Below are 27,574 nucleotides of genomic sequence, written 5' to 3'. Positions count from 1 at the left end.
GCATGGTGCCCCACACCATTAATCCCAGCACTTGGGAGGATTGCTGTGAGTATAAGGCCTACATGAGAGTACCTAGGGAATTCCAGGTCAGCCTGGGTTAGGAGCCAAGATCCCTCCCTACCTTTAAAAACCAAAAAAACCCAGCTGGGCACGCCTTTAATCCCAGCACTCAGGAGGCAGAGGTAGGAAGATCACTGTGAGTTCGAGGCCACCCTGAGAAGACAGTGAATTCCAGGCTAGCTTGAGGTAGAGTGAGACCCTACTTCGAAAAACCAAAAAATAAAAACAAGTAAATAAATAAAAAGAATAAACACCAAAAAATAAAATAAAATAAGGAAGAAAGACTTTATACATGCAGGATCTAACTGGATCTGGCCAGCGTGTGAATTTGTTCTGATACCACCAATACAAGGGAAAGCAAAGTAGGCGACACCTATACATTTGTTTTCTTTTTCTCCCTTTTTAATGTGTACATGTATGTGTGTAGGTTCACATGTGTGGAGGCCAGAGGACAACCTCAGGTGTCATCCTTGGGAACACCATCCAACTCCTTTAAAAAAAAAAAAAAAAAACTTTAAAGAGAAAGTACGGAGAGCTCCTGCCAGGTGGAGGGCCGGCAGTTTATTTAATTTAATTAATTTATTTAGTTGCGAGAGAGAAATGGATGAGAATGAGAGAGAATAGGCGTGTAAGAGCCTCTTGCTACTGCAAATGAACTCCAGATGCGTACACCTTCCACTTTGTGCTTCTGGCTTCGTGTGGGTATTGGGGAACTGAACCCAGGCCATCGGACTTAGCAAATAGGTGCCTTTACCCCCGGAGCTTAATGAGGCTAGAGTGTCGAGCCCAAGGGATCCTCCTGTCTGTTCCTTCCAGGGCTGGGATTACGGTTGTGCACCACCATGCCCGGCATTTCTAAACGGGTCCTGGGCTTGGCACTCAGGTCCTCGTGCTCTCAAGGCAAGCGCTTTATTACTCTCTTCAGCCCTTGCCTTTAGACTGAAACAGAGTGGAAACATAAAGAGAGAAGGAAATGGGTTGGAGTTGCCTGAAAGGTCACACAGGAAGCCCAGGGACGTGTGAGGGGGCCAGTTCCATTACCAGTGGAAGCCCACCCTTTCTCTCTTCACAGTCCTGCCTTAGCTCTCCATTTCAGAGGAGCTGGGTCCCCCATGGCCCTCTGATTTCTAATCATTTGAGGAGTTTCTCTAGTTCAGTGCTGAACACATGGTCGTGTTTCAGGCAACTGGATACAGCCAGAGGCAGAGGCTTCCTGCTTTACAGGTTACGGGAGCATTAGCCATGTGCCTCCCTCAGCTTCCTGGTCTTCCCACCCGTCCTTGTCATGTAAAAGCCACTCCTCTGGCATGACAAGCCCAGGGACACCTACCTGCGGGATACTTTCAGCCTTCAGCAGCCACTAGGACACAAGACAAGCACCAAATGAAACAAGTGCCATAAGAAAGCTATCGTTTAAGCCGGGCGTGGTGGCGCACGCCTTTAAAGAATCCCAGCAGAGGTAGGCGGATCACCATGAGTTCAAGGCCAGCCTGAGACTACATAGGAAATTCCAGGTCAGCCTGGGCTAGAGTGAGACCCTACCTTGAAAAGCCAAAAAAAAAAAAAAAAAAAAAAAAAAGCTTTCATTTAACCAGTGGCCCAAAGGAGCCAATTTTATAATATTATCTTTATCATTCACATCATGCTTATGTGGGTAGAAAGATGTGGGCGTTCTCTGATCTGCCATGGAAACAGTTCCGACTTCCCTTGATTCCAAACATTCATCTGAAGCTTATTAAACCCTGGAAGGCTCTTCCAACCTCCTGCAACCTATGCCAGACTTCTTTGCATGATGGGTAGACTGTGAGCGGGCTAAGAGGCGCTTCCCAACCGCTTCTGTGATTCTGCTGTGTTACTTATTCAGACGTCATGACGTAAGGAGAGGATCAGAAAGCTTTGGACTGTTGATCTTTCTAGGTTGAGGTTTCCTGGCTAATCCCATGTCCTTCCTTCAGCCCTTCCCTCCTCAGAAGATGAGGAAGGACTCTTGCTTTCTGGGAGCATTTCAGCTCTTGGAGACAAGGAGTGGAGCACAAGTGTGAAGGGTCCACATCACCTCCATTTTCCGTCACTTGCCTTCTTTCCCAGGAAGAGATTACAAACCAGGCCTCAGAGATTCTTCTAGATTGACGAGCAGCAGGGACAGAAGTTCTTCATTGGTGTCCAAAGTCAGATAGCAGCTCATACCCATAGCAATTCCTTGTCAAGGCTCAGAGGACACGCACATTCACTCCCTCACATGTCCCAGCCACCATTTTCTTCCCACACTCCTGACCACACCCACATTTGGTTCCATGGGCATCGGTGAGTCCCACCCGTCATGACCCTGGCCTGCCTTGGTCTCTGGACTGATTCCATTTGGTTAGATCCTAGGCGGACTGTTGGCTCAGCTTCAGCCTCACTGTAACACTGTCTTCTAGAACCCCCTTGGTCTCTAGCTCCGAGGCTTTGGCTCATCACCCAACTCCTGGTTCTGGAATTCACTTTAGGGTCCTAGTTATCTAGGAAAGGAGGTCAGGACCTGGCTTCTTAGTGCCTTGGAGGGAAGACGGCTTGAAGGAGATAGAGATACAAGCTTGCGAAAAGTCTTCCTTTCCCTCTCATCCTCTTCTCTTTCCCACTCCATCCCAGGCAATACAGTAAGAAAAAGAAAAGGTGACTCATGTTGGGACCTGGAGGAGACATTCTAGGGAATGAAGGACCCGTGGAGTGGGCACCTGGTCTCATGATCCCCAGAGGACAGGGCTGTCCAGCAGCTCTCCCGGTCACTCAAGGACACGTGGTCCCATCCTCTATCCTCCCTCAGCCCCCACGTGGCTAGCAGGCATTTGCAGTGGTTCTCAGCTCTTCAGTGGATGGGAAGGGTTGAGCATGGGGGTGCCAGGGTACCAGGCCCCTGGTTGTGATTAGACCACTTTGCAGCATCCATCCCTGGCTTCTCTGCTGTACTGGCCCTTCTGCAGACAGCCGAAGAGTGGAGAGGGTGTTATGATTGGAACTGGCTTCTTGACAGCCCTTAGCAAGGGTTCAGCAGAGACTGTAGCCAACACACCCACTGGGTCCTGGAAGCCTCCCTTGAGTGTGGCAGGTGAAGGAGGCTTTTGGAAGAACCCTCCATCCCATAGCGCAGGCCTGGGCTCAGTCTTGAACGCCGCCCCATTTTGAACAAGAGACAGAGTTACGTGATCTAAATACTCCTTTGTAAGAAACATAGCTGTGGGCCTGGGGAGATAGCTGGGTGGGAAAAGTACTTGCCATGACAAGCTTGAGGACCTGAATTTGGTTCCTGGCACCCGTGTAAAATGCCTGGTGTTGCCCAGGTATGGTGGTTAACACCTTTAATCCTAGCACTCGGGAGACAGAGGTAGGAGGATTGCTGTGAGTTCAGGTCAGCCTGGGCTGGAGTAAGACCCTACCTCGGGGGGCAGGGGGGAGAAAACGCCAAGTTTGTCAGTGCACACCTTAACCCCAGCGCTGGGAGGTGGAGACGTGGACCCAGTGGGGCTCACTGTCAATCTGGTCTAGCCAGAGTGGTGGGCTCTAGGTTCAGCAAAAGACTCTGTCTCAAAGAGCAATGTGGAGAGTGAGGAAGACATCAGACACTGCCCTCTGGCTTCCATATGCTCACATACAAATGTCCACAGTCTTCTACACACTTGCACCCACACTCATAACGAACATGCACGCATACGTGCATGCACGCACGCGCAAAAGAAGTACAGCAGTGATTTCACTTTTAAAAATATTTTATTTATTTATTTAAAAAATATGTTTTTTTTTAATTTATTTGAGAGAGAAAGAGGTAGAGAGTAAGAGAGAGGCAATGGGTGCGCCAGGGCCTCCAGCCACTGCAAACAAATCACATGTATGCGTCCCCTTGTGCATCTGGCTTATGTGGGTTCTGGAGAGTCGAACTGGGATCCTTTGGCTTTGTAGGCAAGCACCTTAACTGCTAAGCCATCCCTCCAGCCCAACATAGGTTATTTATTTTTATTTTTATTTGTTTATTTATTTTTTTTTTGGTTTTTTGAGGTAGGGTCTCACTCTGGCCCAGGCTGACCTGGAATTCACTATGGAGTCTCAGGGTGGCCTCGAACTCACGGCGATCCTCCTACCTCTGCCTCCCGAATGCTGGGATTAAAGGCATGCACCTCCATGCCCGGCTCTGTTAAAAAATTTTTTTTTGTTTATTTTTATTTACTTATTTGAAAGTGACAGACAGAGAGAGAAAGAGGCAGAGAGAGAGAGAGAGAGAGAGAGAATGGGCACGCCAGGGCCTCCAGCCACTGCAAATGAACTCCACATGCATGCGCCTCTTTGTACATCTGGCTAACAAGGGTCCTGGGGAATCAAGCTTCGAATGGGGGCCCTTAAGCTTCACAGGTAAGTGCTTAACTGCTAAGCCATCTCTCCAGGCAAGTTTGGGGGACTTTTTTGTTTGTTTTTAGAGATAGGTTCTCAGTCTAGCCCAAACTGACCTGGAATTCTCTAGTCTCAGGGTAACCTCAAACTCACAGTGATCCTCCTACCGCTCCCTCCCAAGCGCTGGGACTAAAGGTGTGTGCCACCACAGTACATTTTCTTAAAAAAAAAATTTTATTTTATTTCAGAGAGAGAAAGGAGGGGGAGAGAGAATGGGCCCACCGGGGTCTTCAGCCACTGAAAATGGACTCCAGATGCATGTGCCATCTTGTGCATCTGGCTTACATGGGTCTTGGGGAATTGAACCTGGCTCCTTCAGCTTTGCAGGCAAACACTTTAACCACTAAACCATCTTGCCAGCCCCACTTTTTTTTTTTCTTCCGAGGGAGAGTCTTGCTGTAGCCCAGGCTGACCTGGCTATGTAATTTCAGGCTGGACTTGATTTTTTGTTCTTTAATCTTAGAATGAAGCCAGAAACGTCCTCTAAAAGATACTGTGCCCAAACTTTCTCTCTCCTCCCCCCACTCAGTGTCTCTTTTTAATTGCCTGGGTTCACTGTAGATTGCCCTCAGATTAGTGGCTGTCCCTAGACTGTTTCCCAGCAACCAAACTCAGAGCATTTTTCCTCTGGATGCAGTTCCAGCACCAACTTCTTCCAGCTAATTGGGCTCTTTGTTGTTAGTCTTAATCGGCTTGTTAGGGGCCCCTGCTGATAATAGCCCAATAGCCAGGAATCCCCAGGTGAAACAAATAAAGCTGAGTTGGGGGGAATGTCAGCCCACTGACCCCATGTGCCTGCTGAGTGGACAGCAGGGATCTTAACTTGAGAGAGAGGGGAGGGAGAGAGGAAGGCTTTCAGCCCTGGACTTTATCCCAGAAGCAAGGTTAGGAAAGAAATAGGCAACAACAGAATAGCTATTGGATTGTTTTAGTTTTCTTTTTTTCTTTTTTCTTTTTTTTTTTTGAAAGAAAGAGAATGAGCACACCAGGACCTCCTGCCACTGCAAATGAACTCCAGACACATGTGCCACTTTGTGCATCTGGTTTTTCTTGGGTACTTCAGGCTTTACAAGCAAGTGCCTTTAACCACTTGGCCATCTCTCCAGCCCTTTCTAAATATGTTGATGTATGTGTGTAGTGTGTAGTGTGTGTGTGTGTGTGTGTGCACGCGTGCGTGCTTGCAGATGCATGCCCGTGCAAGTGGAGGACTGATGCCAAGGAGAATGCTGGACGTTCTCCTCAATTGCTCTTATACATTATTTTCTTTGTTTATTTTTGGTTTTTCAAGGTAGGGTCTCACTCTGGCCTAGGCTGACCTGGAATTCACTATGTAGTTTCAGGGTGGCCTCAAACTCACGGCGAGCTCTCTGCCTCCTGAGTGCTGGGATGAAAGGCATGCACTACCACACTTGGCTTATTTTCTTTATTTTTATTTATTTATTTGAGAGAGAGAAGGGCAGATAAAGAAAATGGAGGCACCAAGGCCTCAAGCTATTGCAAATGAACTCCAGATGCATGCACCACCTTATGCATCTGGTTTACGTGGGTACTGGGGAATCAAACCTGGGTCTTTAGACTTTGTAGACAAGCATCTTAACCACTAAGCCATTTCTCTTTTCTTTTCTTTTCTTTTTTTTTTTTTTTTTTTTGAGGTAGGGTTTCACTCTAGCCCAGGCTGGCTTGGAATTCACTATGTAGTCTCAGGGTGGCTTTGGACTTACTGCAATACTCCTACCTCTCCTTCCCGAGTGCTGGGATTAAAGGCGTGTGCCACCACAGCCAGCTCCCTGCTTTATTTTCTTGAAATAAGTCTCTCATTGACTGAAATTGCTGTTTTTCAGTCAGACTGACTGGCCAACAAGCCCCAGTGATTCTCCTGTTTCTGTCCTCCCTGGGCACCAGTCACACCCGCCTTTTAGTGGGGGTGATGAGGATTGAACTTGGATCCTTCCTTCTGAGTGTGAACCATCTCCCTAACCCCTAGCTATGGCACTATAAATACCCCAGGCAAGGAATATTGGCATGAAGAGGCAGCTGTCAGGTCACTAGGTGCCCATCAGAAGGTGACAGGAAATCTGTTCTCTGAGTGAGTGACCAGTGGAAATCTGGAGCAGGGATTGAACACCTACTTAGGACCAGTGTTGGTCACAGGGTGATGCCCACCATCCCCGTGGTACAGGTGAGACTAAAAAGTTCAGTGGACTGGGCTGGAGAGATGGTTTAGCGGTTAAGCGCTTGCCTGTGAAGCCTAAAGTCTAAAGTTGGAGGCTCAATTCCCCAGGACCCACGTTCTGGCATGTCTATTCTCTCTTTGTCACTCTCAAATAAATAAATAAAAAATAAATTTAAAAATTAAGTGGCCTTTAATCCCAGCACTCAGGAGGCAAAGGTAGGAGCATTGCCGTGAGTTTGAGGCCACCCTGAGACTCCATAGTGAGTTCCAGGTCAGCCTGGGCTAGAGTGAGACCCTACCTCAAAAAACCAAAAAAAAAAAAAAAAAGTTAAGTGGATTTTTCAGGTGTTACAGGAGGAGGAAATAAATCCCAAATACACATTCAACTTAAGTCACCCTTTCTGTCATAGCATGTTGCTGTCTTTTGGGGAAGAGGTGTTCAGACGTACATCATTGATCGGTATCAGATTTGGCTTGGGAACTCAGTCTGCAGGCTCATAGGTGGAGTCTCAGCTCCTGTTGGTAGTCCCTGGTCCCTAGAGGCTAGCTCTCGTACAAGTGTGAGCATGGGTGTGTGGACTCGCCAGCCTCTGCCCCTCACTTCGTAGGTGCCCTCTTGGGCTCACAAGCACTATCCCTTGCACTAACTCACACACCGAGGACTGCGAGAAGTCCTTCTGTCCAGGCTTCTGCCCCCTGCAGCCTCGGGCTGAGAGCCACAGGAAGGAAGAGGAGCCAGCAGCCCACCTCTTTCCTGGACAGGTTGCAAAGAGACTCTGGAATCAGGGAGACCATAGACCCCATCAGCCGGCCACGGTGGCGCATGCCTTTAATCCCAGCACTTGGGACGCAGAGGTAGGAAGATAGCTGTGAGTTTTACAGTCGTTTGCAGTAGTACTAGGCCCTGGTGTGCCCATTCTCATTCTCTGTCTGTCTGTCTGTGTCTCTCTCTCTCTCTCTTTCTCAATCTGTATCTCTACTTGCAAATAAATAAAAATTAAGCTGGGCCTGGTGTCACACGCCTTTAATCCCAGCACTTGGGAGGCAGAGGTAGGAGGATCACCTTAAATTCAAGGCTACCCTGAGACTATTGTGAATTCCAGGTCAGCCTGGGCTAGAGTGAAACCCTACCTTGAAAATTCACAGTTAATAAATTAATAAAAATTAAAAATAAAAGATGAGCAAGCTGGGCATGGTGGCACACGCCTTTAATCCCAGCACTCAGGAGACAGAGGTAAAAGGATTGCTGTGAGTTCAAGGCCACCCTGATCTATGTAGTGAATTCCAGGTCAGCTTGGGCTACAGTGAGACCCTACCTCAGGGGGAAAAAAAAAATGGGGCTGGAGAGATGGCTTAGCAGCTAAGTACTTGCCTGTGAAGCCTAAGGACCCTGGTTCGAGGCTCGATTTCCCAGGACCCATGTTAGCCAGATGCACAAGGGAGCACACGCATCTGGAGTTCGTATGCAGAAAATAAACAAAAGAAATTTTTTTCAAAACAAGTGGTTATGGGCTGGAGAGATGGCTTAGCGGTTAAGCGCTTGCCTGTGAAGCCTAAGGACCCCGGTTCGAGGCTCGGTTCCCCAGATCCCACATTAGCCAGATGCACAAGGGGGCGCACGCGTCTGGAGTTCGTTTGCAGAGGCTGGAAGCCCTGGCGCGCCCATCCTCTCTCTCTCCCTCTATCTGTCTTTCTCCCTGTGTCTGTCACTCTCAAATAAATAAATAAAAAATGAACAAAAAATAAAAAAAAAAAAAACCAAGTGGTTATCCTACAGGTATAGAACTCACATTAAAAAAAATAAAATGACCAAGCAGGTTACTTCGCCTGTGGGATTGCTGCCTGTGAGCCTTGTGGAAACAACAGGGGACATTGTTCTGAGCAGCGCGCCGAGCTGGGAATTTAGCACTGCCCTTTGGAGCAGTAGTGAGGCGGCGAGCCTGGCATGGGCAGAAGGAAGCATGCTTCTCATAGAGACAGGGTTCTGGTCCCAGACGGCTGGATGGCCCTGAGAGAGTCTCCCCAGGTCTGAAAGCTGCACTAATTCACGAACCTTGGAGTCTGACTGAAGTTGGAAAGAATTCTCGTTGATCCACCTGTGTGTTTTCATTCACACAAAGTCTCCTGGTGCGCCACCTGAGACGCACCAGCGAGCCACACATGCTTGGCCTGCAGCAGGGCAACATGTCAGCCTTCTTACAATATGTGTGACTCAGCTGTGACTTGTCACCGTCATAACCTCCTTACATCATTATCTTTTTTTTTCCTCAATTTTCATTAACATTTTCCATGATTATAAAAAATATCCCGTGGTAATACCCTCCCCCCCCCACTTACATCATTATCTTAACGATCCTCTTACCTGTTTGCTATTTTTTATTTATTTGCAAATAGAGAATTAGAACGGGCACACCAGGGCCTCTAGCAACTGCAAACAAACCCCAGGTGCATGTACTGCTTTGTGCATCTGGCTTTACGTGGGCACTGGGGAGTTGACCTCTGGCCTTAAAGCAAGTGCCCTTAACTGCCGAGCCCCTGTTTGCTATTTTAATCATGTTTGTTTGTTTGTTTGTTTTTTCCCAAGGTAGTCTCACACTAGTCCAAGCTGTCCTGAAACTCACTGTAGTTCTACGCTGGCCTCGAACTCACAGTGATCCTCCTGCCACTGCCTCTCAAATGCTGGGATTAAAGACGTGTGCTACCACGCCCTGCTCCCGCTTGCTATTTTGATGGACACTTAAAAGGAACCATGACAAAAAAAAAAAAGAACCATGACTTTTTTTTTTTTTTTTTTGTCATTCAGATAAATTTGCTAATTGCTTCTTTCTACATATCTGCTCCAGCAGCAGGTAGTGTCTGGGACTGCCTCTCCAAGACCTAGAATATTGGACCTGATTTGAGAATCAGAGATGGAACTGCTGTATAGCCCCAAATCTCACTGACTTCCTCTGCCCACGTCTCCTCCATCAAGGCTTCTCCAAATTCCCAGGTCCCCCCACCCCCCCGTTCCCCATTGCTATGCTTTCCACAGCCAAAAAGGCCCAGACTCCAGAACCTAAATTCCCGGTGCAGTGTTGTGTGCCCTGTAATCCCAGCTCTGAGGAGGCAGAGCCAGGTGGATCCTGGAAGCTCACCTGCTAGCCAGTCTTGCTTAACGGTGGACCAGAGGCCAGTGAGAAACCATGTCAAAGGATGTGGATAGCATTCCTGAGGATGGCACCCAATGTTGTCTGCAGGCCTCCACATACATGAGCACACACATGTGTGCACACATACATGCACACACTATAAACACATAAGTAAGTAAGTAAATAAGCAAAGATCACACTGGGAGACAGGAGCCCAGAGTGACTTGGAAGGCTAATCATGACTTCCCACTAGGCCCTGCTACCTCTTAACATCAGCACACCAAGGATCACACTTCTAGCGCTTGACTGCCGGTGTTCACACTCAAATCATGGTAGGCCCTCCAAACGTACGCTTTGTTCCTTGCTCCCAAACAAGCCCGGACTTTTCTACGCTCAAGATCATCCATATATCCTACTCTCTTATGAACGAGAAACATGAATATCAAGTTGTGCCTGCAAGATAGTTAGGCCGCCGGCACCACAGAGCCCACAACAGACTGCAGATCTGCTAAGAAATGGTCCCTCCCGTCTCTCCAGCCTCAAGGTGTTTTCCCTCTGCTGGAACCCTAGAACTGAAACATACTGGAACACCTCCATTTCCTCATCTGTGAAATGGGATACTAGGGACACCAATCTTACAGGGTTGTTAGTTCAATCTAGTGACTAATAACTATTATCCTTAAGACCTGGTATATAGAGAGCACTTAGCAACGTTAGCTCCTAGGCTAGAGAGATGGCTTAACAGTGAAGGCACTTGCCTGTGAAGACAAAGAACCCAGGTTTGATACCCCAGTACCCATGCAAGCCAGATGCACAGGTTGGTGCATACATCTGGAGTTCATTTGCAGTGGCTAGAGTCCCTGGCACACCCATTCTCTCCTTCTCTCTCTCTCTCTCTCTCTCTCTCTTTCTCTCTCCTCCTCCTCCTCTTTCTCTCAAATAAATAAATAAATAAATAAATAAATAAATTCTAAAAAAATGTTAGCTCTGGGATGGAGAGTTGGCTTAGCAGTTAAGATGCTTGCCTGCAAAGCCAGAGGACTTTGGTTCAATTCCCCAGGACCCATGTAAGCCATATGCACAAGGTGGCGCATGCATCTTGAGTTTATGTGCAGTGGCTGGAAGCCCTGGCGCACCCATTTTCTCACTCTCTCTGCCTCGTTCCCTCTCTCAAATAAATAAATAAAAAATAATTTTTTTTTTTTTAAAAGCTGGGCATGGTGGCACATGCCTTTATTCCCAGCACTCAGGAGGCAGAGGTAGGCGGCTTGCCATGAGTTCTAGGCCACCCTGAAACTACATAGTTAATTCCAGGTCAGTCTGGACCAGAGTAAGACCCTACCTCAAAAAAAACAAAAAAGAAACAAAAAAAAGTTAGCTCTTGGGCCTGGAGATATGGCTCCACATTTAAGGTGCTTGACTGCATAGCCTAATGACCAAGGTTCAATCCCCCAGTACACACGTAAAGCCAGATGCACAAAGTGACACATGGTCTAGAGTTTGTTTGCAGTAGCTAGAGGCCCCGACATGCTCATTCTCTCTCTGATTCTCTCTCTCTGCTAACTAATGAAAATATTTTTAAGAAAGGATCTTAGCTCTTTTTTCATGATACTATTTTGTAGTTGACATGTAATAAAAAAAAAATACCTGACGAGTGAGTGAATGAATGAAGTATATTTTCTGATCCATGCCTCTGACTTTCCATCTGCTATTTCCTCTCCCCAGAATTCTCTTTCGTCTTTCTCTTGCCTGACTTGTTTCTGTGTGTCCTTTCAAAATCTACTCAGGGGGCTGGAAAGATGGCTCAGTGGTTAAGTTGCTTGTCTCCAGAGCCTAACAACCAGGTTTCAATTCTCCAGTACCCACATGAGCCAGATGCACAAAGTGGCACATGCATCTGGAGTTCACTTGCAGCGGCTGGTGTGCCCATTCTCTCCCCCCTCCCTTCCCCCCTCTCTCTCTTTTTTTAACATTTTTTTCTGTTTTATTTATTTATTTGAGAGGGACAGACAGAGAGAGAATGAAGCTGATAGAGAGAGAGAGACAGAGAGAGAACGAGAGAGAATGGGCACGCCAGGGCTTCCAGCCACTGCAAACAAACTCCAGATGTGTGCACCCCCTTGTGCATCTGGCTAACATGGGTCCTGGGGAATGGAGCCTTGAACCGGGGTCCTTAGGCTTCACAGGCAAGCGCTTAACCGCTAAGCCATCTCTCCAGCCACCCCCCCCCCCCCGTCTGTCGTTTCTTTAATTCTGCTTGCAAATAAATAAATGCGAATGAAAAAAAGAAGTTTTTTTAAAAGCTGGAAGCTGTACTTCACTGAACACTTATAATTTCTCAATTATCAAGCTGAGCATTTCTTTTTGTGTGTGGGGTTTGGGAGATTTTTTGGGGGGGAGGGGAGTTATCCTTTACACAAATCCTAGTGAGTGTGGTAAGTGCAGTATGATCTAGTAAGCAGGATTTTCTCTGAACCAGCCGTAATGGCTGAACCTTCCCTAGTGGTGCCCGGACTAGGAGCCTAGGATTTTCTGTTGCTGTAACTAAGTATTTGAGGCTACATACTTTAAAAAGAAAAAAGATTTCTTTAGTTCTTTAGTTTAGAAGATTTTTAAAAATATGATTTGCCAGGCATGGTGGCGCTCACCTTTAATCCAGGCACTCAGGAGGCAGAGGTAGGAGGATCGCCATGAGTTCAAGGCTATCCTGAGACTACATAGTGAATTCCAGGTGAGCCTGGGCTAGGGTGAGACCCTACCTTGAAAAACAAAACAAACGTGTGTGTGTGTGTGTGTGTGTGTGATTATTTTTAATTATTTGCATTTGTAGATAACAAAACTGAAATTTTAGGTGAAGTAACTTACCAAGGCCAAGGTCATCACCGAAATAGGAACAAAAGGGTTAGGGCTGTGCTTACATTAATACTGATTTTTATTTTATTGGTTGTTTTGATTTGATTTGAGAAAGAGAGACAGATAGTATGGGTGGACCAGGGCCTCCTACCACTGGAAACAAGAACTTTAGATGCATGCACCATTTTGTGCATCTGTCTTTACATGGATACTAAGGAATGGAACCCAGGCTGTTAGGCTTTGCAAGCAAGTGTCTTTCACCACTGAGCCATCTCAAGCCCCTTGGTTTTTTTTGTTGTTGTTGTTGTTTTTTGTTTGTTAGTTTGTTTTTGGAGAAGAGATTCACCATGTTGCCCGGGCTAGCATGGAACTCACAATCTTTCTGCTTCCACCTCCTGAGTGATATGATTACTGGCATGTAGGGGGGGGGGGGAGAGAAAGAGAGAGAGAACGCTGTCCTTAATGGAGTTTGTGTTTTGTTTCAGGTTCTGACAAGTGGACCTCCCTAGAAAGAAAAATGTTTAATAAAGCACTAGCCACTTACAGCAAAGACTTTATTTTTGTACAGAAGATGGTAAGTGTGGTTTTCCTCATTGCACAGTGGAAATGAAACTTGAGAGATGGACACTCAAGCTACTGAGGAACTTTTGTTTACTGGTGTCTTAACATTCTCACCACAAGTCCACCTCCCCCCTCGTGGGGAGGGGTGGCCTGGCCCAGTGTGGGGTGTGGAGAAGAGGGGTGAAGAAGTCATAGATTGGCCAGGCGTGATGGCGCATGCCTTTAATCCCAGCACTTGGGAGCAAAGGTAAGAGGATCTCTGTGAGTTCAAGGCCAGCCTGAGACTACATAGTGAATTCCAGGTCAGCCTGGCCTAGATGGTGAGACCCTACCTCAAAAAAAAAAAAAAAAAAAAAAAAGTCATAGATGATTTGGACTCTGCAGTATTTGGGTGTCTATCTTAATAAAAATGTATAATGAATAATTCTGTCATAATAACTAGAAACTGGGGCTTCTAGGTCACAATTTACATCATTTATATCATCTGTATTGGACGAATAATCATGTTTCTGACAGAATTTTTCTGGGATGTTGTGGAAGGAGGACAGGTGACTTTTCGTTACCTATGCACTGTCAGAGTTTCTGGAGTTAGTCCCCTTAATAATCATGACAGTAATAGAAATAATACCTATTGGGGGTTGAGAGACAGCTCCGTGGTTAAGGCATTTGCCTGCAAAGCCTAACAACCCAGGTTTGATTCCCCAATACCCATGTAAAGCCAGATACACCAGTGGCACATGTGTCTGGGGTGGAGACCCTGGCATGCTCATTCTCTCTCTCACTCTCTCTCCTCCCCCCCTTTCTCTCTCGCTGTTTCTCATCTATCTGTTTGCAAATAAATAAAAATATTTGAAAAGTAATGATACCTACTGTACTGCATTTTACAGCAAAAAAAAAAAAAAAACCAAAAAACTTCCCATGTCTCAGTGGTAGCGTGTCTGCCTGCCTAGCATGGAAGAGGTCCTTGGGTTCAATCTCTAGTACTGCAGAGACAGAGACAGACAGAGAGAGAGAGAGAGGACGAAGGGAGGAAGACAGGTAAGGAGGGGTAAAGGAAAGAGCCACACATGGTGGCACAGGCCTTTAATCCCAGCGCTCGGGAGGCCGAGGTAGGAGAATCACTGTGAGTTTGAGGCCACCCTGAGACTATGTAGCAAGTTCCAGGTCAGCCTGAGGTAGAGTGAGACCCTACCTTGAAAAAAAAAAAAAAAGGCCCCTATGGAAGGAAGTGAGAGCCTATCCAGAGACAGGGAACCAGAGGAGCCTGTGAGGGGTCAGCTCACTCTTGTGGCAACCCGCTCTTCTAAGAACTACCTTCAGAGCTGGGTGTGGTGACTCGCAGCTATAGCCCCCACACTCGGGAGGCTGAGGGAGGAGGATCACGGTGAATTTGAGGCCAGCCTTGACTATTCAGGATGAGTTCTAGGTCAGTCTGGGCTGGGCTAGAGCAAGACTCTACCTTGAGAGAGAGAGAGAGAGAGAGAGAGAGAGAAAAGCCAGGCATCAGTGGTGCATGCTTGTAATCCTAGGGCTGGGGAGAAGGAAACAGGCAGACCTCTATGGCTTGCTGGGGCAGTCAGTCTAGCCTACTTGGTGAGTTCTAGGCCAGTGAGAGAGCTTGTGTCAAAAAATGTGGGCTGTAGGCTGGAGGGAAGGCTTAGTGGTTAAGACGCTTGCCTGCAAAGCCTAAGGACCCGGGTTCAACTCTTAAGATCCCAGGTAAGGCAGGTGAACAAAGGTGAGGCAAGTGCAAGGTCACACATGCCCACTAGGTGGCACAAGTGTCTGGAGTTTGATTTCAGTGGCTGAGGCCCTGGCGTGTCAATTCTCTCTCTATCTCCCCCTCCCCCCCCACCTGCCCTCCCCCTCCCCCTCTCTCTCTCTATATATATATACATAAATATATATATATATAAAATAAAAGGTGGGCTACAACTAAGGTTGTCCTCTGGCCTCCAGATTCATGTGCTCCTGAGTGCTGGGATTATAAGCATGCACCATCACACCCAGCTTTAAACACTGTTTCTTAAAGGTTGCACATCACCACCCTGTGGGCCAAGATTCCAACACATGAACCATTTGTGGCAAACTACATCAAAATCACAGCATTGGGCCTGAAGAGATGGCTCAGTGGGTAAAGGCACTTGCTTTAAAAGCCTGATGGCCCAGATTCACTTCCCCAGTCCCCACGTAAAGCCAGATGCACAAAGTGGTACATGCATCTGCAGTTTACAGCGGCTAGAGACTGGGGCGCCTACTGGCTCTTTTTCATTCTGTCTCTCTCTTCTTGCAAACAAATTATTTAAAAAAACAAACTCGGGCTGGAGAGATGGCTTAGCAGTTAAGCGCTTGCCTGTGAAGCCCAAGGATCCCGGTTTGAGGCTCGATTCCCCAGGACCCATGTTAGCCAGATGCACAAGGGGCACACACATCTGGAGTTCATTTGCAGTGGCTGGAGGCCCTGGTGCACCCATTCTCTCTCTCTCTCTCTCTCTCTCTTGCTCTCTCTCTCTCTCTGTTGCTCTCAAATAAATAAATAAAAATAAATAAATGAAAAATAAATAAAAAATAAAACTTACCACCACAACGAAAAAGCCATGTGTGGTGGTGCACACTTTTAATCTCAGCACTTGGAAGGCAGAAGTAGGAGGATTGCTATGAGGTTGAGGCCAGCCTGAGACAACAGAGTGAATTCCAGGTCAGCCTGGGCTAGAGCGAGACCCTACCTCAGGGGAGAGGGGATCGCATCTCATTCCTTAAAGGCTCTGCAGTTGGATGCTGCCATGGGTTTATGTGTTTCTTTCTTTTTTTTTTTTTTCTTTTTGGTTTTTCGAGGTAGGGTCTCACTCTAACCCAGGCTGACCTGGAATTCACTATGGAGTCTCAGGGTGGCCTCGAACTCATGGCGATCCTCCTACCTCTGCCTCCCGAGTGCTGGTATTAAAGGCGTGCGCCACCATGCCCGGCTGGGTTTATGTGTTTCTAACCAAGGGCTCTGGGACAATACCCTCCCTCCCTGAAGGGATTTTAGTGTAAGTAGCTCCACCAACCCCCACCTACAGCCAGAGAGGCACAAACATCCGACATTCAGTTGTGGCAAAAGCCCCTGGCATGCCCATACACGTATACAAATAACTTTTTAAAACTTTTGTTTTTCTTTCAAAAAGAGGGCAACTTAGAAGAGGTCAGGGCTGTGGTGTCACCCTTCTTCATTTCACCATGTAGTAGCCATGTTCCTCTCCCCAAGGTTAGGGCCACCTCTCTCATCTGACTCTGGAAAACGCATATGATTAAGTCCCATCTGCACTTAGGGGGCTTTGTTTAATATAAATTAAGAGGGGAAAAGTTTTCACATTTCATTTCATTTATTTATTTATTTGAGAGAAAGAGAGGCAAATAGAGAGAGCATGGGCACACCAGGGCCTCCAGCCACTGCAAACGAACTCCAGACACGTGCGCCACATGTGCGTCTGGATTATGTGGGTACTGGGGAAATGAATTTGGGTCCTTAGGCTTTGCAGGCAAGTGCCCTAACTGCTGAGCCATCTGTCCAGCCCTGTTTTCACTTTTAAATGCATAGGCCAGTTGGGCATCCCTCATCTAGAATCCAGAATGCTCCCAAAGACTTTGAAGCATTTCAGGTTAGGGATATTCAACCAAGAAAATCCATGTCGATATTCTATTGTCCAGAAAAATCCCAAATCTGATACATCTGTAGTCCTAGGCATCTTGGATAAGTGATACCTTTGCCTCTCTGGAGGTGAACAGGGCAAAATTGGTTTCCAAATTCTGTCATTCTAATTTGTGCCTTACATCTTCAGTCTTTTACTAAGGAATCTTGTTCATTTGTTAGTTTTCTGGGCTTTTTTAATGTTTTATTTTTTTTATAGATTATTTATTGATTTATTTGATAGAGAAAAAGAGAAGGTTGGAGAGAGAGAGAGAGAGAGAGAGACAGAGGGAGAGAATGGGTGTGCCAGGGCCTCCAGGCACTGCAAACAAACTCCAGATGTGTGTGGCCCCCTTGTGCATCTGGCTATCGTGTATCCTGGGGAATCGAACCTGGTTCCTTTGGCTTTGCGGGCAAGCGCCTTAACCACTAAGCCATCCCTCCAGCCCTGTTTACTTCAGAGAGAGGAAATGATGGAGAGAATGGGTGTGCCAGGGTCTTGCCAATGCAAATAAACTCCAGATGTGTGCACCACCTTGTATAGATGACTTTACATGGGTACTGGGAATCAAACCCTGGGCTGATAGGCTGTGCAAGCAAGTGCCTTTCACTACTGAGCTATCTCCTCAGCCCTTGTGTTTTCTTTTTAAGATGGTCTCATGTAGCCCAGGCTGGCCTAGAGTTTACCATAAGGTTGAAACTAACCTTGAGCTTGATCCTCCTTTCTCCACCTTCCAAGTATTAAGATGACAGGCATGTACCACCATGCCCACATTTTTTTGTTTGTTTGTTTTTTTAATTAATTAATTATTTATTTATTTGAAAGTGACAGAGAAGGGCAGATGGATGGATGGATGGATGGATGGATGGATGGATGGATGGATGGATGGATAGATAGATAGATAGATAGATAGATAGATAGATAGGGAGAATGGGCACGCCAGGGCCTCCAGCCACTGCAAACGAACTCCAGAAGCTTGCGTCCCTTTGTGCATCTGGCTAATGTGGGTCCTGGGGAATTGAGCCTTGATCCAGGGTCCTTAGGCTTCACAGGCGAGCGCTTAACCACTAAGCCATCTCTCCAGCCCCATGCCCACGTTTTGAGAGCTAGCATGTTAAATGAAAAAGCAGCTACTTTATAGGTCAAAAAAGTGAGCCAAGTCTCTGGGTTGATCTCAACAAATCACCAAGCTATATTGTGAAGGAAAAAAAAAAAATCAAATTACAGCCAGGCGTGGTGGCGCACACCTTTAATCCCAGCACTTAGGCAGCAGAGGTAGGAGGATCACTGTGAGTTTGAGGCCAGTCTGAAACGACATAGTAGCTTCCAGATCAACCTGGACTAGAGTAAGACCCTACCTCACAAAATAAAAAAAATAAAATAAAACTAGAGCCAGGCATCGTGGCACACGCCTTTAATCCCAGCACTTAGGAGGCAGAAGTAGGAGGATTACTGTGAATTCAAGGCCACCCTAAGACTCTGTAGTGAATTCCACGTCAGCCTGGAAATACCACGAAAAAGAAAGTCAAGATAGATAGATAGATAGAGTGATGTCTCTAGTGAGGAAAGATGCTGGAGGGAGGAATATAGGAATATAGAATTGTGCTTCTTGCGACCTAGATAGATAAATTCTGGAATGATTCCCCGGAAATGAAAAGGAAGGACTCCTTGTGCTATAGGGTAAGTACAGGTGTGGGAAGGAAGCTTTTCACCATAACTGAATGTAAAAGCCTATTGGTTATCAACTGCAAAATGAACTATTCCGTATAGCTTTCTTTTGGCCCATGCCAGAGCTAGTGTACCGTGCGCTTCCTCATCAGGTGAAGTCCAAGACGGTGGCTCAGTGCGTGGAATACTACTACACATGGAAGAAGGTAATGCGGTTAGGGCGGAAGCACAGGACACGCCTGACAGAGATCATCGACGGCTGCATGGTGAGTGGCGTGCCCCCCGCCCGCCTTCACTCCACCCCTAGGCTAGTAAGTGGCTGCTGTTTGCTTTGGCATTAGCAGGTAGTTCCTGGGAGGGACAAAGAATTCCTCCATGAGGCTCAGGACTTGGCTTCCCGGCACAGGTAGAAGTCTCCTCAGGCGCACTCAGGACAGCTGTGACTGGTTTGAGGCAGGAGAGTGAAACCAACATGGTCCCAGTCTTGACTTGGTTGATTTACAAGCAGGTGTCCTAAGGCCCTGGAATATTCCTTCTGGATTCTTCCATGTCACAGATGGCCTGAGAATGAACATGCCTCAGAAAGCTGAAGGAGCCCAGGGTGTTGCCATAGTCTCTGTAAACCGTGAACCTCTAGGTTTAGCAGTTAAGGCACTGGCCTGCAAAGCCTAAGGACCCAGGTTCAATTCCCCAGGACCCACATAAGCAAAACACACAAGGTGGCGCATGTGTCTGGAATTCGTTTGCAGTGGCTGGAGGCCCTGACATGCCCACATTTTCCCTGTCTCTCTCTCTCTCTAATAAATAAATTAAAAGAATAGTACTTTCAGTGTGTTCCACACAACCAGGGCCTCTAGGTAGTGCCAGGAACTTGGAACTGGTGAGCACTATGTGGATGAGTCCAATCCTGGCATCACCATTCGACCCTGACATTGACTTCCTTGATCAGCAAGCAATCTAGAGTCCTCTGAATACTATGTACCAATTAAAGTCTTCATGAGGGGCTGGACAGATGGCTCAGCAGTTAAGGCACTTGCCTGCAAAGCAGAATGACCTGGGTTTGAGTCCTCAATATCCATATAAAGCCAGATGCACAAAGTGGCGCATGCGTCTGGAGTTTGCAGTAGCAAGAAGCCCTGGAGTGCCCATTCTCTCCCTCCCCGCCCCCCCCCCCCCGGGCTTTGGTAAGTACTATCGCTGTGACCCTTGCACACTCACTCTCCTTTGACACTCATAGGTAAGAAAAACTTCCTTCTCACGACATGGAAACTATTACCCACTACACATGTGTATGTAAAAATTGCATCTTGTTACAACAAATCACCATCCATGAACATGTGCCTAGTTCATGGATTCTGTGAATTTTTGTAACCATGTTTTCACTTCTAGTTGTCCCCAGTGACAAGGGTTAGTACGTGTGTGAACAGTTTTCTTTAGCACCTAAGTAGCACTTTCAGGGCTGGAGAGATGGTTTAGTAGTTAAGGCACTTGCCTGCAAAAGCCTAAGGACCCAGGTTCGATTCCCTAGCACCCACATAAGCCAAACGCACAAGATGGCACATGTGTCTGGACTTTGTTTGCCCTGGCACATCCAATTCTCCCCCCTCTTTCTCTAATAAATAAATTTTAAAAATAGTACTTTCAGTGTTTTGCACACAAGTATTGACTCCTCTAATCCAGTAGGGTTTATTTACTACTGTGAGGCAGGAACCTGAGACCCACAGCTTAAGTAAACCTCCCGTGGTGACACCTAGTAAGTGTGTTGTCTGAGCCTGATTCCCTTGGGTAATATTGAAGAACAATCAGATATAAATTCTCTTCAAGAAGTGTAAAAACACTTGGACTCATTACCATGTCAAAGCCCACCATTCTTAGCTAAGAACTGATCCTACTGTGAAATATACACACATGTATATTTGTACTGCAATCCAAATAACCAAGGAAATAGAAACTGTGGAATAAGATGGCATTAGTGCTGGGCATAGTGGCGCACGCCTTTAATCCCAGCACTCGGGATGCAGAGGTAGGAGGATTGCCTTGAGTTTGAGGCCACCCTGAGACTCTGTAGTGAATTCCAGGCCAGCCTGGGCTACAGTGAGACCCTACCTCGAAAAACCAAAAAAAAAAAAGGATGGCATTAGCATTTTTTTGTTTTTATTTATTTATTTTTAAGGAGACAGAATGGGCATGCCAGGGCCCCTTGTCATTGTCAATGAACTCTAAACACATGAACCACTTTGAACATCTGGCTTTATGTGGGACATCAGGCTTTGTAAGCAAGTGTCTTTAACTGCTAAGCCATCTCTCCAACCCAAGAAAACACAGGCACTTTTTTTTTTCTTTCTTTTTTTTAGTTTTTCAATGTAGAGTCTTTCTGTAACCCAGGCTGACCAGGAATTCGCTATGTAGTCAAAAACTGGCCTTGAACTCATAGTGATCCTCCTACCTCTGCCTTCTGAGTCCTGGAATTAAAGGTGTGTACCACCATACCCTGGCTCATTGGCACTTAAAAAAAAAAAAATGAGACAGAGAGAATTTGGCATGCCAGGGCCTCCAGCCATTGCAATCGAACCCCAGACACACGGGCCGCTTTGTGTATTTGGCTTTCTGTGGGTCCTGGGGATGGAACACAGCCAGCAGGCTTCAGGCTTTGAAAACAAGTACCTCTGCTCCTGAGCCATCCCTCCAGCCCCGCAAATGAAGCTTTTGTGAAAGGAAGAAAGGTTGGAAAGGTGCCCACAGTGCCACACCTACTTGGGTTTCTTTTTTTAAAAAAAAATACTTTTCAGCTGGGCTTGGTGGTGCACACCTTTAATCCCAGCACTCGGGAAGCTGGCGTAGGAGGATTGTCATGAGTTCAAGGCCACCCTGAGACTGAATTCCAGGTCAGCCTAAGGCATGAGTGAGACCCTACCTCAAAAAAAATTTTGCAGGGGGGCATACTGCACACTTTTTTAATTTTAGCACTCAGGAGGCAGAGGTAGGAGGATCGCTGTGAGTTCAAGACCACACTCAGAGTACATAGTGAACTCCAGGTCAGTGTGGGCTGGAGCTAAACCCTATCTTGAAAAAACAAAAATAAATAAATACTATTTTTATTTATTTGCAAATAGAGGGAGGGAAAGTGAGTGAGTGTGTGTGGGTGTGCCAAGGCCTCCTGCCACTGCAAATGAACTCCAGATGCGTGGGCCACTTTGTTGATGACTTTACATGGGTACTAGGGAGTCCAACCCGGGTCACCTTTAACCGCTGAGCCATCTTTCTAGCCCCAATTTGGGTTTCTTGACAAGGAACCAGTATTAGGCGGGCCAGGAGCATCCACACTCTGGTCCCTCAGCCTGTGGAGAGCAAAAAAGCCTATGTGCAGAGATAACTCAGGCCCATAAAAGCAAGACAGTCTTGATACAAGGCCAGCATAACTCCAGTTCCAGGTCAGTCAATTAGAAATGAAACACTGGGGAGGACTGGGAAGGGTGCAGACGTGACAGCCCTTGGACCCCGCCCTGCTTTGTCCTCTCCCTAGAACAGCTAAGCCAGCTCACCTGATCAGTGTCTTATTAAAATGTTTTATTTTTAAAAAGTGTTTTATTTAAAAATTGTTTTGGGCTGGAGATACGGCTTAATGGTTAAGGCGCTTGCCGGCAAAGCCAAAGGACTCAGGTTCAATTGCCCAGGACCCATGTAAGTCAGATGCACATGGTGGTGCATGCTTCTGGATTTCATTTGCAGTGGCTAGAGGCCCTGGTGTGCCCATTCTCTCCCTCTCCCTCCCTCCCTCTCTCTGCCTCTGTCTCTTTCAAATAAGTAATAAAAATACAAAAAAATTAAAAAATGTTCTATTTTTATTTATTTATCTATTTTAATGTTTTTATTTATTTGACAGAGTGAGAGAGGGAGAGGATGGGCCTGCCAGGGCCTCCAGCCACTGCAAATGTACTCCAGATAATGCACCACCTTGTACATGGCTGCCTTACATGGGTCCTGGGGAATCAAACCTGGGTCTTTTGGCTTTGTAGACAAGCATCTTAACCACTAAGCCATCCCTCCAGCCCTTATTTTTACTTATTTATTTGGTAGAGAGAAAAAGAAGCAGAGAGAAAGAGAGAGAGAATGGGAGCACCAAGGCTTCCAGCCACTGTGAACTCCAGACGCATGCACCACCTTGTGCATCTGGTTTACATGGTTCCTGGGAAATCAAACCCTGGTCCTTTGGCTTTGCAGGCTCACACCTTAACTGCTAAGCCATCTCTCCAACCTTGGTCAGTATTTTATTAAAAGGAACTTGAAGCCAAGCGTGGTGGCACACACCTTTAATTCCAGCACTTGGGAGGCAGAGGTAGGAGGATCACTGAGTTCAAGGCCACCCTGAGACTTCATAGTGAATTCCAGGTCAGCCTGAGCTAGAGTGAAACCCTACCTTGAAAAGCCAAAATAAATAAGTAAGGCACTTGAGGGGTTGGAGAGATTGCTCAGTGGTTAAGGCACTTGCCTGCATCTGGAGTTGGTTTGCAGTGGCTGGAGACCCTGGCAATAACCAAGGCAATTAGCTGACTTTGGAAAACAAGGCTCAGGGCTCCAAGGGCAAAAGTCAAGCCCCCCCCCTCGCCCCCCGCACTCTCTGTGTAAGCTAGGGTGTATCTACATGACTCTCTTCACAAAGACCTTGAGAAACATCCACCCTTCTTGACAGCTGAAGACATCTGGCTCCAATGGCTGGAGAGGGTTTGGTCTCTACACTAGCTACAGATTGACCAATGTGTGCCTATAGGCATTTGTGGGGTTTTTTGTGTGTGCCCACATGTGCACACGTGTGTGTGTTGCCTGACTCATGCATTGCCTGCCTCATGACTAACAGTGACCCTGACGCTCACATTTACCTCCGAGCAGATCTGTTGCTGAGTGTTCGTATTCTAGCTCTCCAGTTCCTGCTGTGTGGGCCTCGTTCCCTGTCTGAGCAGTGACAATGCCCCCTCCTCACAGACACTCAAGGTTTAGACATCACGTTCAGTACACAGCCCCCTCACCCCACACTGTACTTGCCCACTCCCCAAGCTAACTTCCGAACCTGACGAAATGTTTCGTTTTGCAACCCGTCATAAAATGGCCAACTTGTTGATGCAGAGTTCTGCAGGTTAGGCTTTGGTCTTCCTATTTTTGTATCTCTGAGTCACTTTGGTAAGCCATACGGCTTGGTGATAAATCATTCTCTGAACAGGTATAGATTGCCAGTTGAAATTAACCCCACCAAATCATTCTGGGAACTTGTATAGATTGCAAGATGAACTGAAACCCACTGAATTCCTGAGACACACAGGTGCATATATGTACCATGCACATATGTGGTCTACTAGAACTCAGTCTGTAATTTTGTGGCTATATACATTTCTTGAGGGTTTTTTTTTCTTTTTTATGAGAGAGAGAGAATTCGTTCACCAGAACCTCCAGCCCCTGCAATCAAACTCCAGATATTTGTGCCCCCTTGTACGCTTGTGACATCTTGTTTGTGTGCGTCACCTTGTGCATCATGGGTCCTGAGGAGCTGAACCAGGGTCATTAGGCTTCTCAGGCAAGTGCCTTAACTGCTAAGCCATCTCTCCAGCCCAATTTCTTGAGTTTTCAAACCAAAGAATGACATTGTGAGAACATTATAACAAGTACTGTGAAACAAAGTCCATAATCATTAAAAGTTTTATCTTGTAACTCATTTTAAAATGTAAATTGTAGGCCATGGACTACTTAATCTTTGAAATCACAAAGTCCCTGTTCTGTTAAGAGATAGGAAAAACCTTTGGTGTTTGGAATACTTGGTTCTGCCTAAAACTCGGGTTTTGAAAGATGATGGATTCATACAGAAATAAGACCACCTAAATAAAATGAACCTTTGTGTTCTATACTAGTAAGGGACTCACAGCTTATACCATATACCACTCTGAAATGTGTTGGACATACATCAGTACTCATTAACGTCCTCCCACAATATAATCGTTACTAACTAATTAACCTCCTGGAAACTGGAACCAAATCTTAAATATACCTCGCGAACACGTCATCACAAATTTGTATCTATGCAGTCTTATCTGGAAGTGAGGAGAGCTAATCCCTCATGTTGGCTGATACAGTCTCTGATACATATTATTGCAATCCAAACTGGAGACAGGCTGGATATGGTGGCTCCCTTCTATAATCCTGGCACCCACGAGGCTCAGAAAGGAGGATTGCCAGGAATTTGAGGCCATACATGGCTTGTTCCAGGCCAGCCAAGGCTGTAGAATGAGACCCTGTCTTAAACAAAAACAAAACAAAAGCTGGGTGTGGTAGCACATGCCTTTAATCCCAGCATTTAGGAGATGGAGGTAGGAGGGTCTCTGTGATGAGGCCAGCCTAAGACAATATAGTGTGTTCCAGGTCGGGCTGGGCTAGAGCGAAACCCTATCTCAAAAAAATAAAATAAAAGCCGGGCGTGGTGGCGCACGCCTTTAACCCCAGCACTCGGGAGGCAGAGGTAGGAGGATTGCCGTGAGTCCAAGGCCACCCTGAGACTCCATAGTGAATTCCAGGTCAGTCTGGGCCAGAGTGAAACCCTACCTCAAAAAAACAAACAAAAAAATAATAAATAAATAAATAAATAAAATTTGAGAGGAAGTTTGTATTTTCTGGATCCTTTGACGGCTCTAGTCTCATAAATCTGTAATCTTCATGGAAGTTCCTGCCTCTCTGTTGTAAGAATTGTAGACTTGGGCTGGAGAGATGGCTTAGCAATTAAGGCACCTGCCTGCGAAGCCTAAGGACCGTTCCAATCTCTAGGTCCCACATAGCCAGGTGCACGTTGATGCAAGCACGCAATGCTGCACACAAGCCACAAGGGGGCGCACATGTCTGGAGTTGGTTTGCAGCAGCTGAAGGCCCTGGGGTGCCCGTTCTCTCTCTCTCTCAATAAATAAATAAATAAATAAATAGATAGATAGATAGATAGATAGATAGATAGATAGATAGATAGATAGATATAAAAAGAACTGTAGACTTATCCAGGGTTGTATGGCTCAAAGCACAAGCAGACTGAAACCACGTGCCATTAGCATTGGGTGTGCAAAACTGGCCTAGTTGACACAAATGGCCCATCAGACAGAGGCAGCCAGACTTCCCTTCCATTTCCTCATTTGAAAAGCAGGATGGCTGCTTACAGCCTATTCCCTGACATGGCACAGATGAAAGCCCTTTGCAAACTGTAAAGTAAAAGTGAGAATGAAGCCAGGCATGGTGGCGCACGTCTTTAACCTCAGCACTCGCTCGGGAGGTAGAGGTAGGAGGATCGCTGTGAGTTTGAGACCAGCCTGGATCTACAGAGTGAATTCCAGGTCAGCCTGGGTTAGAGTGAGACCCTAACTCAGGAAATTAAAAAAAAGAGAAAAGGTGAACATGAAAGAGCTGTGACACAGAATCCCTTCCTGGGCCTGCAGAAGCCAACAACCTTCGCTCCACCCTAGGAGAATGGAGGGAGGGAGTAGAGCTAAGTAGTTACTGGGCTGGAGAGATGGCTTAGCTCCTAAGGCGTTTGCCTGCAAAAAAGAATTAAATAGAGTTTGAGGCCACCCTGAGAATTCCAGGTCAGCCTGTGCTAGAGTGAGACCCTACCTCAAAAAAAAAGAAAGAAAGAAAGAAAAATTAAGCTGGAGAGATAGCTCAGCAGTTAAAGGCCCTTGCTTATAAAGCATAACAACCCAGGTTTGTTTCCCCAGTGCCCATGGAAGCCAAATGCACAAAGTGGCGCATGCATCTGGAACTCAACTGCAGTGACAAGATGCCCTGGTGTTTCTCTCTCTCACTCTCCTTCTCCCTTCTTTTTCTATCTTTCTGTTTGCAAATAAATAATTAAAGGAAAGACAGACAGACAAAAGGAAGGAGGAAGGGAGTGGGGGAAAGCCAGGTATTAGCTGGATGTGGTGGCCATACCTTTAAACCTAGCACTCAGGAGACAGAGGTACAAGGATCACCGTGAGTTCAAGGCCAGCTTGGAACTAGAGTAAATTCAAGGTCAGCTTGGGCTAGAGTGAAACCCTGCTGTGAAAAGAACAAAACTGTTGCAGTCAGGTTCACATGGCTGGCAGAAATCACCCAGCTAAGAGCAGCCTTTGGGAGGAAAAAGAAAGGGGGGTGCTATTTTGGCTTACAGACTCAAGGGGATGTTCATTGATGGCAGGGGAAAATGATGGCATGAGCAGAAAGTGAACATCACCCCCCAGCCATCATAAGGTGCATAATAGTAATAGAAAAGTGTACCAAACTGTCGCACTGAGAAACTGATTATGACACCCATAAGCCCGCCCCCAACAATACACTGCCTCCAGGAGGCGTTAATTCCCAAATCTCCATTAGCTGGGAACCTAGCATTCAGAACACTTAAGTTTATGGAGGACACCTGAATCAAACCACCACAAAAACAAAAAATCCAGGTGTGATGGTACATGCCCGCACTTGAGAGGTAGAGACAGGAGGATTGACACCAGCCTTGTTTACATAACAAGTTCAAGGCCAGCCTGGGCTACTGAGACTCTCAAATAAATTAGTAATAAGTAAGCCTTTGCTTTTCACCTCCGTCCACCTTTCCACACTGCTCTAGTAACTTCCTATTCTATTAACCCTGAGGCAGGCAGAGGCCTGTTCTGATACGGGGAGGCATACTGGCCAAAAGGATAATTGTTAATAGAAAGCAGCTTCCTTGTTCTTTCTTATAAAATTGCCTCTGGAAGGAGAAAATGAATCAATAGAAATATTGAATACACTATTTGCACCAAGCCCATGGTCAGAATCTTAGTCCTATGTAAGAACTAATGCAGAAGATCTTCACATAAAGAAATCTCCCATCTCTGCCTTAGCATGTTTTTATACAAGGGATGAGGGGACCCAGAACACAGCAGATAGACTTCTTGATCTCAAGATTCCAAGTGTCAGGGCTGGGGACAAGGCTTAGTGGTTAAAGGTACTTGTTTGCCAAGCCTGTCACCCCAGGTTTAATTCCTCAGCACCCACATAAAGCCAGT

General features: G+C 46.4%; 1 protein-coding gene across 9 annotated transcripts in view; it reads left to right on the top strand.

Annotated features, from left to right (window-relative positions):
* Nucleotides 1–27,574, top strand: part of Trerf1 (transcriptional regulating factor 1) — a 297,150-nt gene that overhangs the window by 250,595 nt on the left and 18,981 nt on the right. For all 9 annotated transcript variants that reach the window (XM_045156113.1, XM_045156112.1, XM_045156119.1 and 6 more), the window contains 2 exons: nucleotides 13,122–13,210; nucleotides 18,689–18,802. In XM_045156113.1, the coding sequence (XP_045012048.1) occupies nucleotides 13,122–13,210; nucleotides 18,689–18,802 (203 nt within the window). The remainder of the gene's footprint in view (nucleotides 1–13,121; nucleotides 13,211–18,688; nucleotides 18,803–27,574) is intronic.

Source organism: Jaculus jaculus, chromosome 8 (genome assembly GCF_020740685.1).
Source record: "Jaculus jaculus isolate mJacJac1 chromosome 8, mJacJac1.mat.Y.cur, whole genome shotgun sequence".
Lineage (NCBI taxonomy): Eukaryota > Metazoa > Chordata > Mammalia > Rodentia > Dipodidae > Jaculus > Jaculus jaculus.
This window is presented reverse-complemented; position numbering and strand designations above follow the sequence as displayed.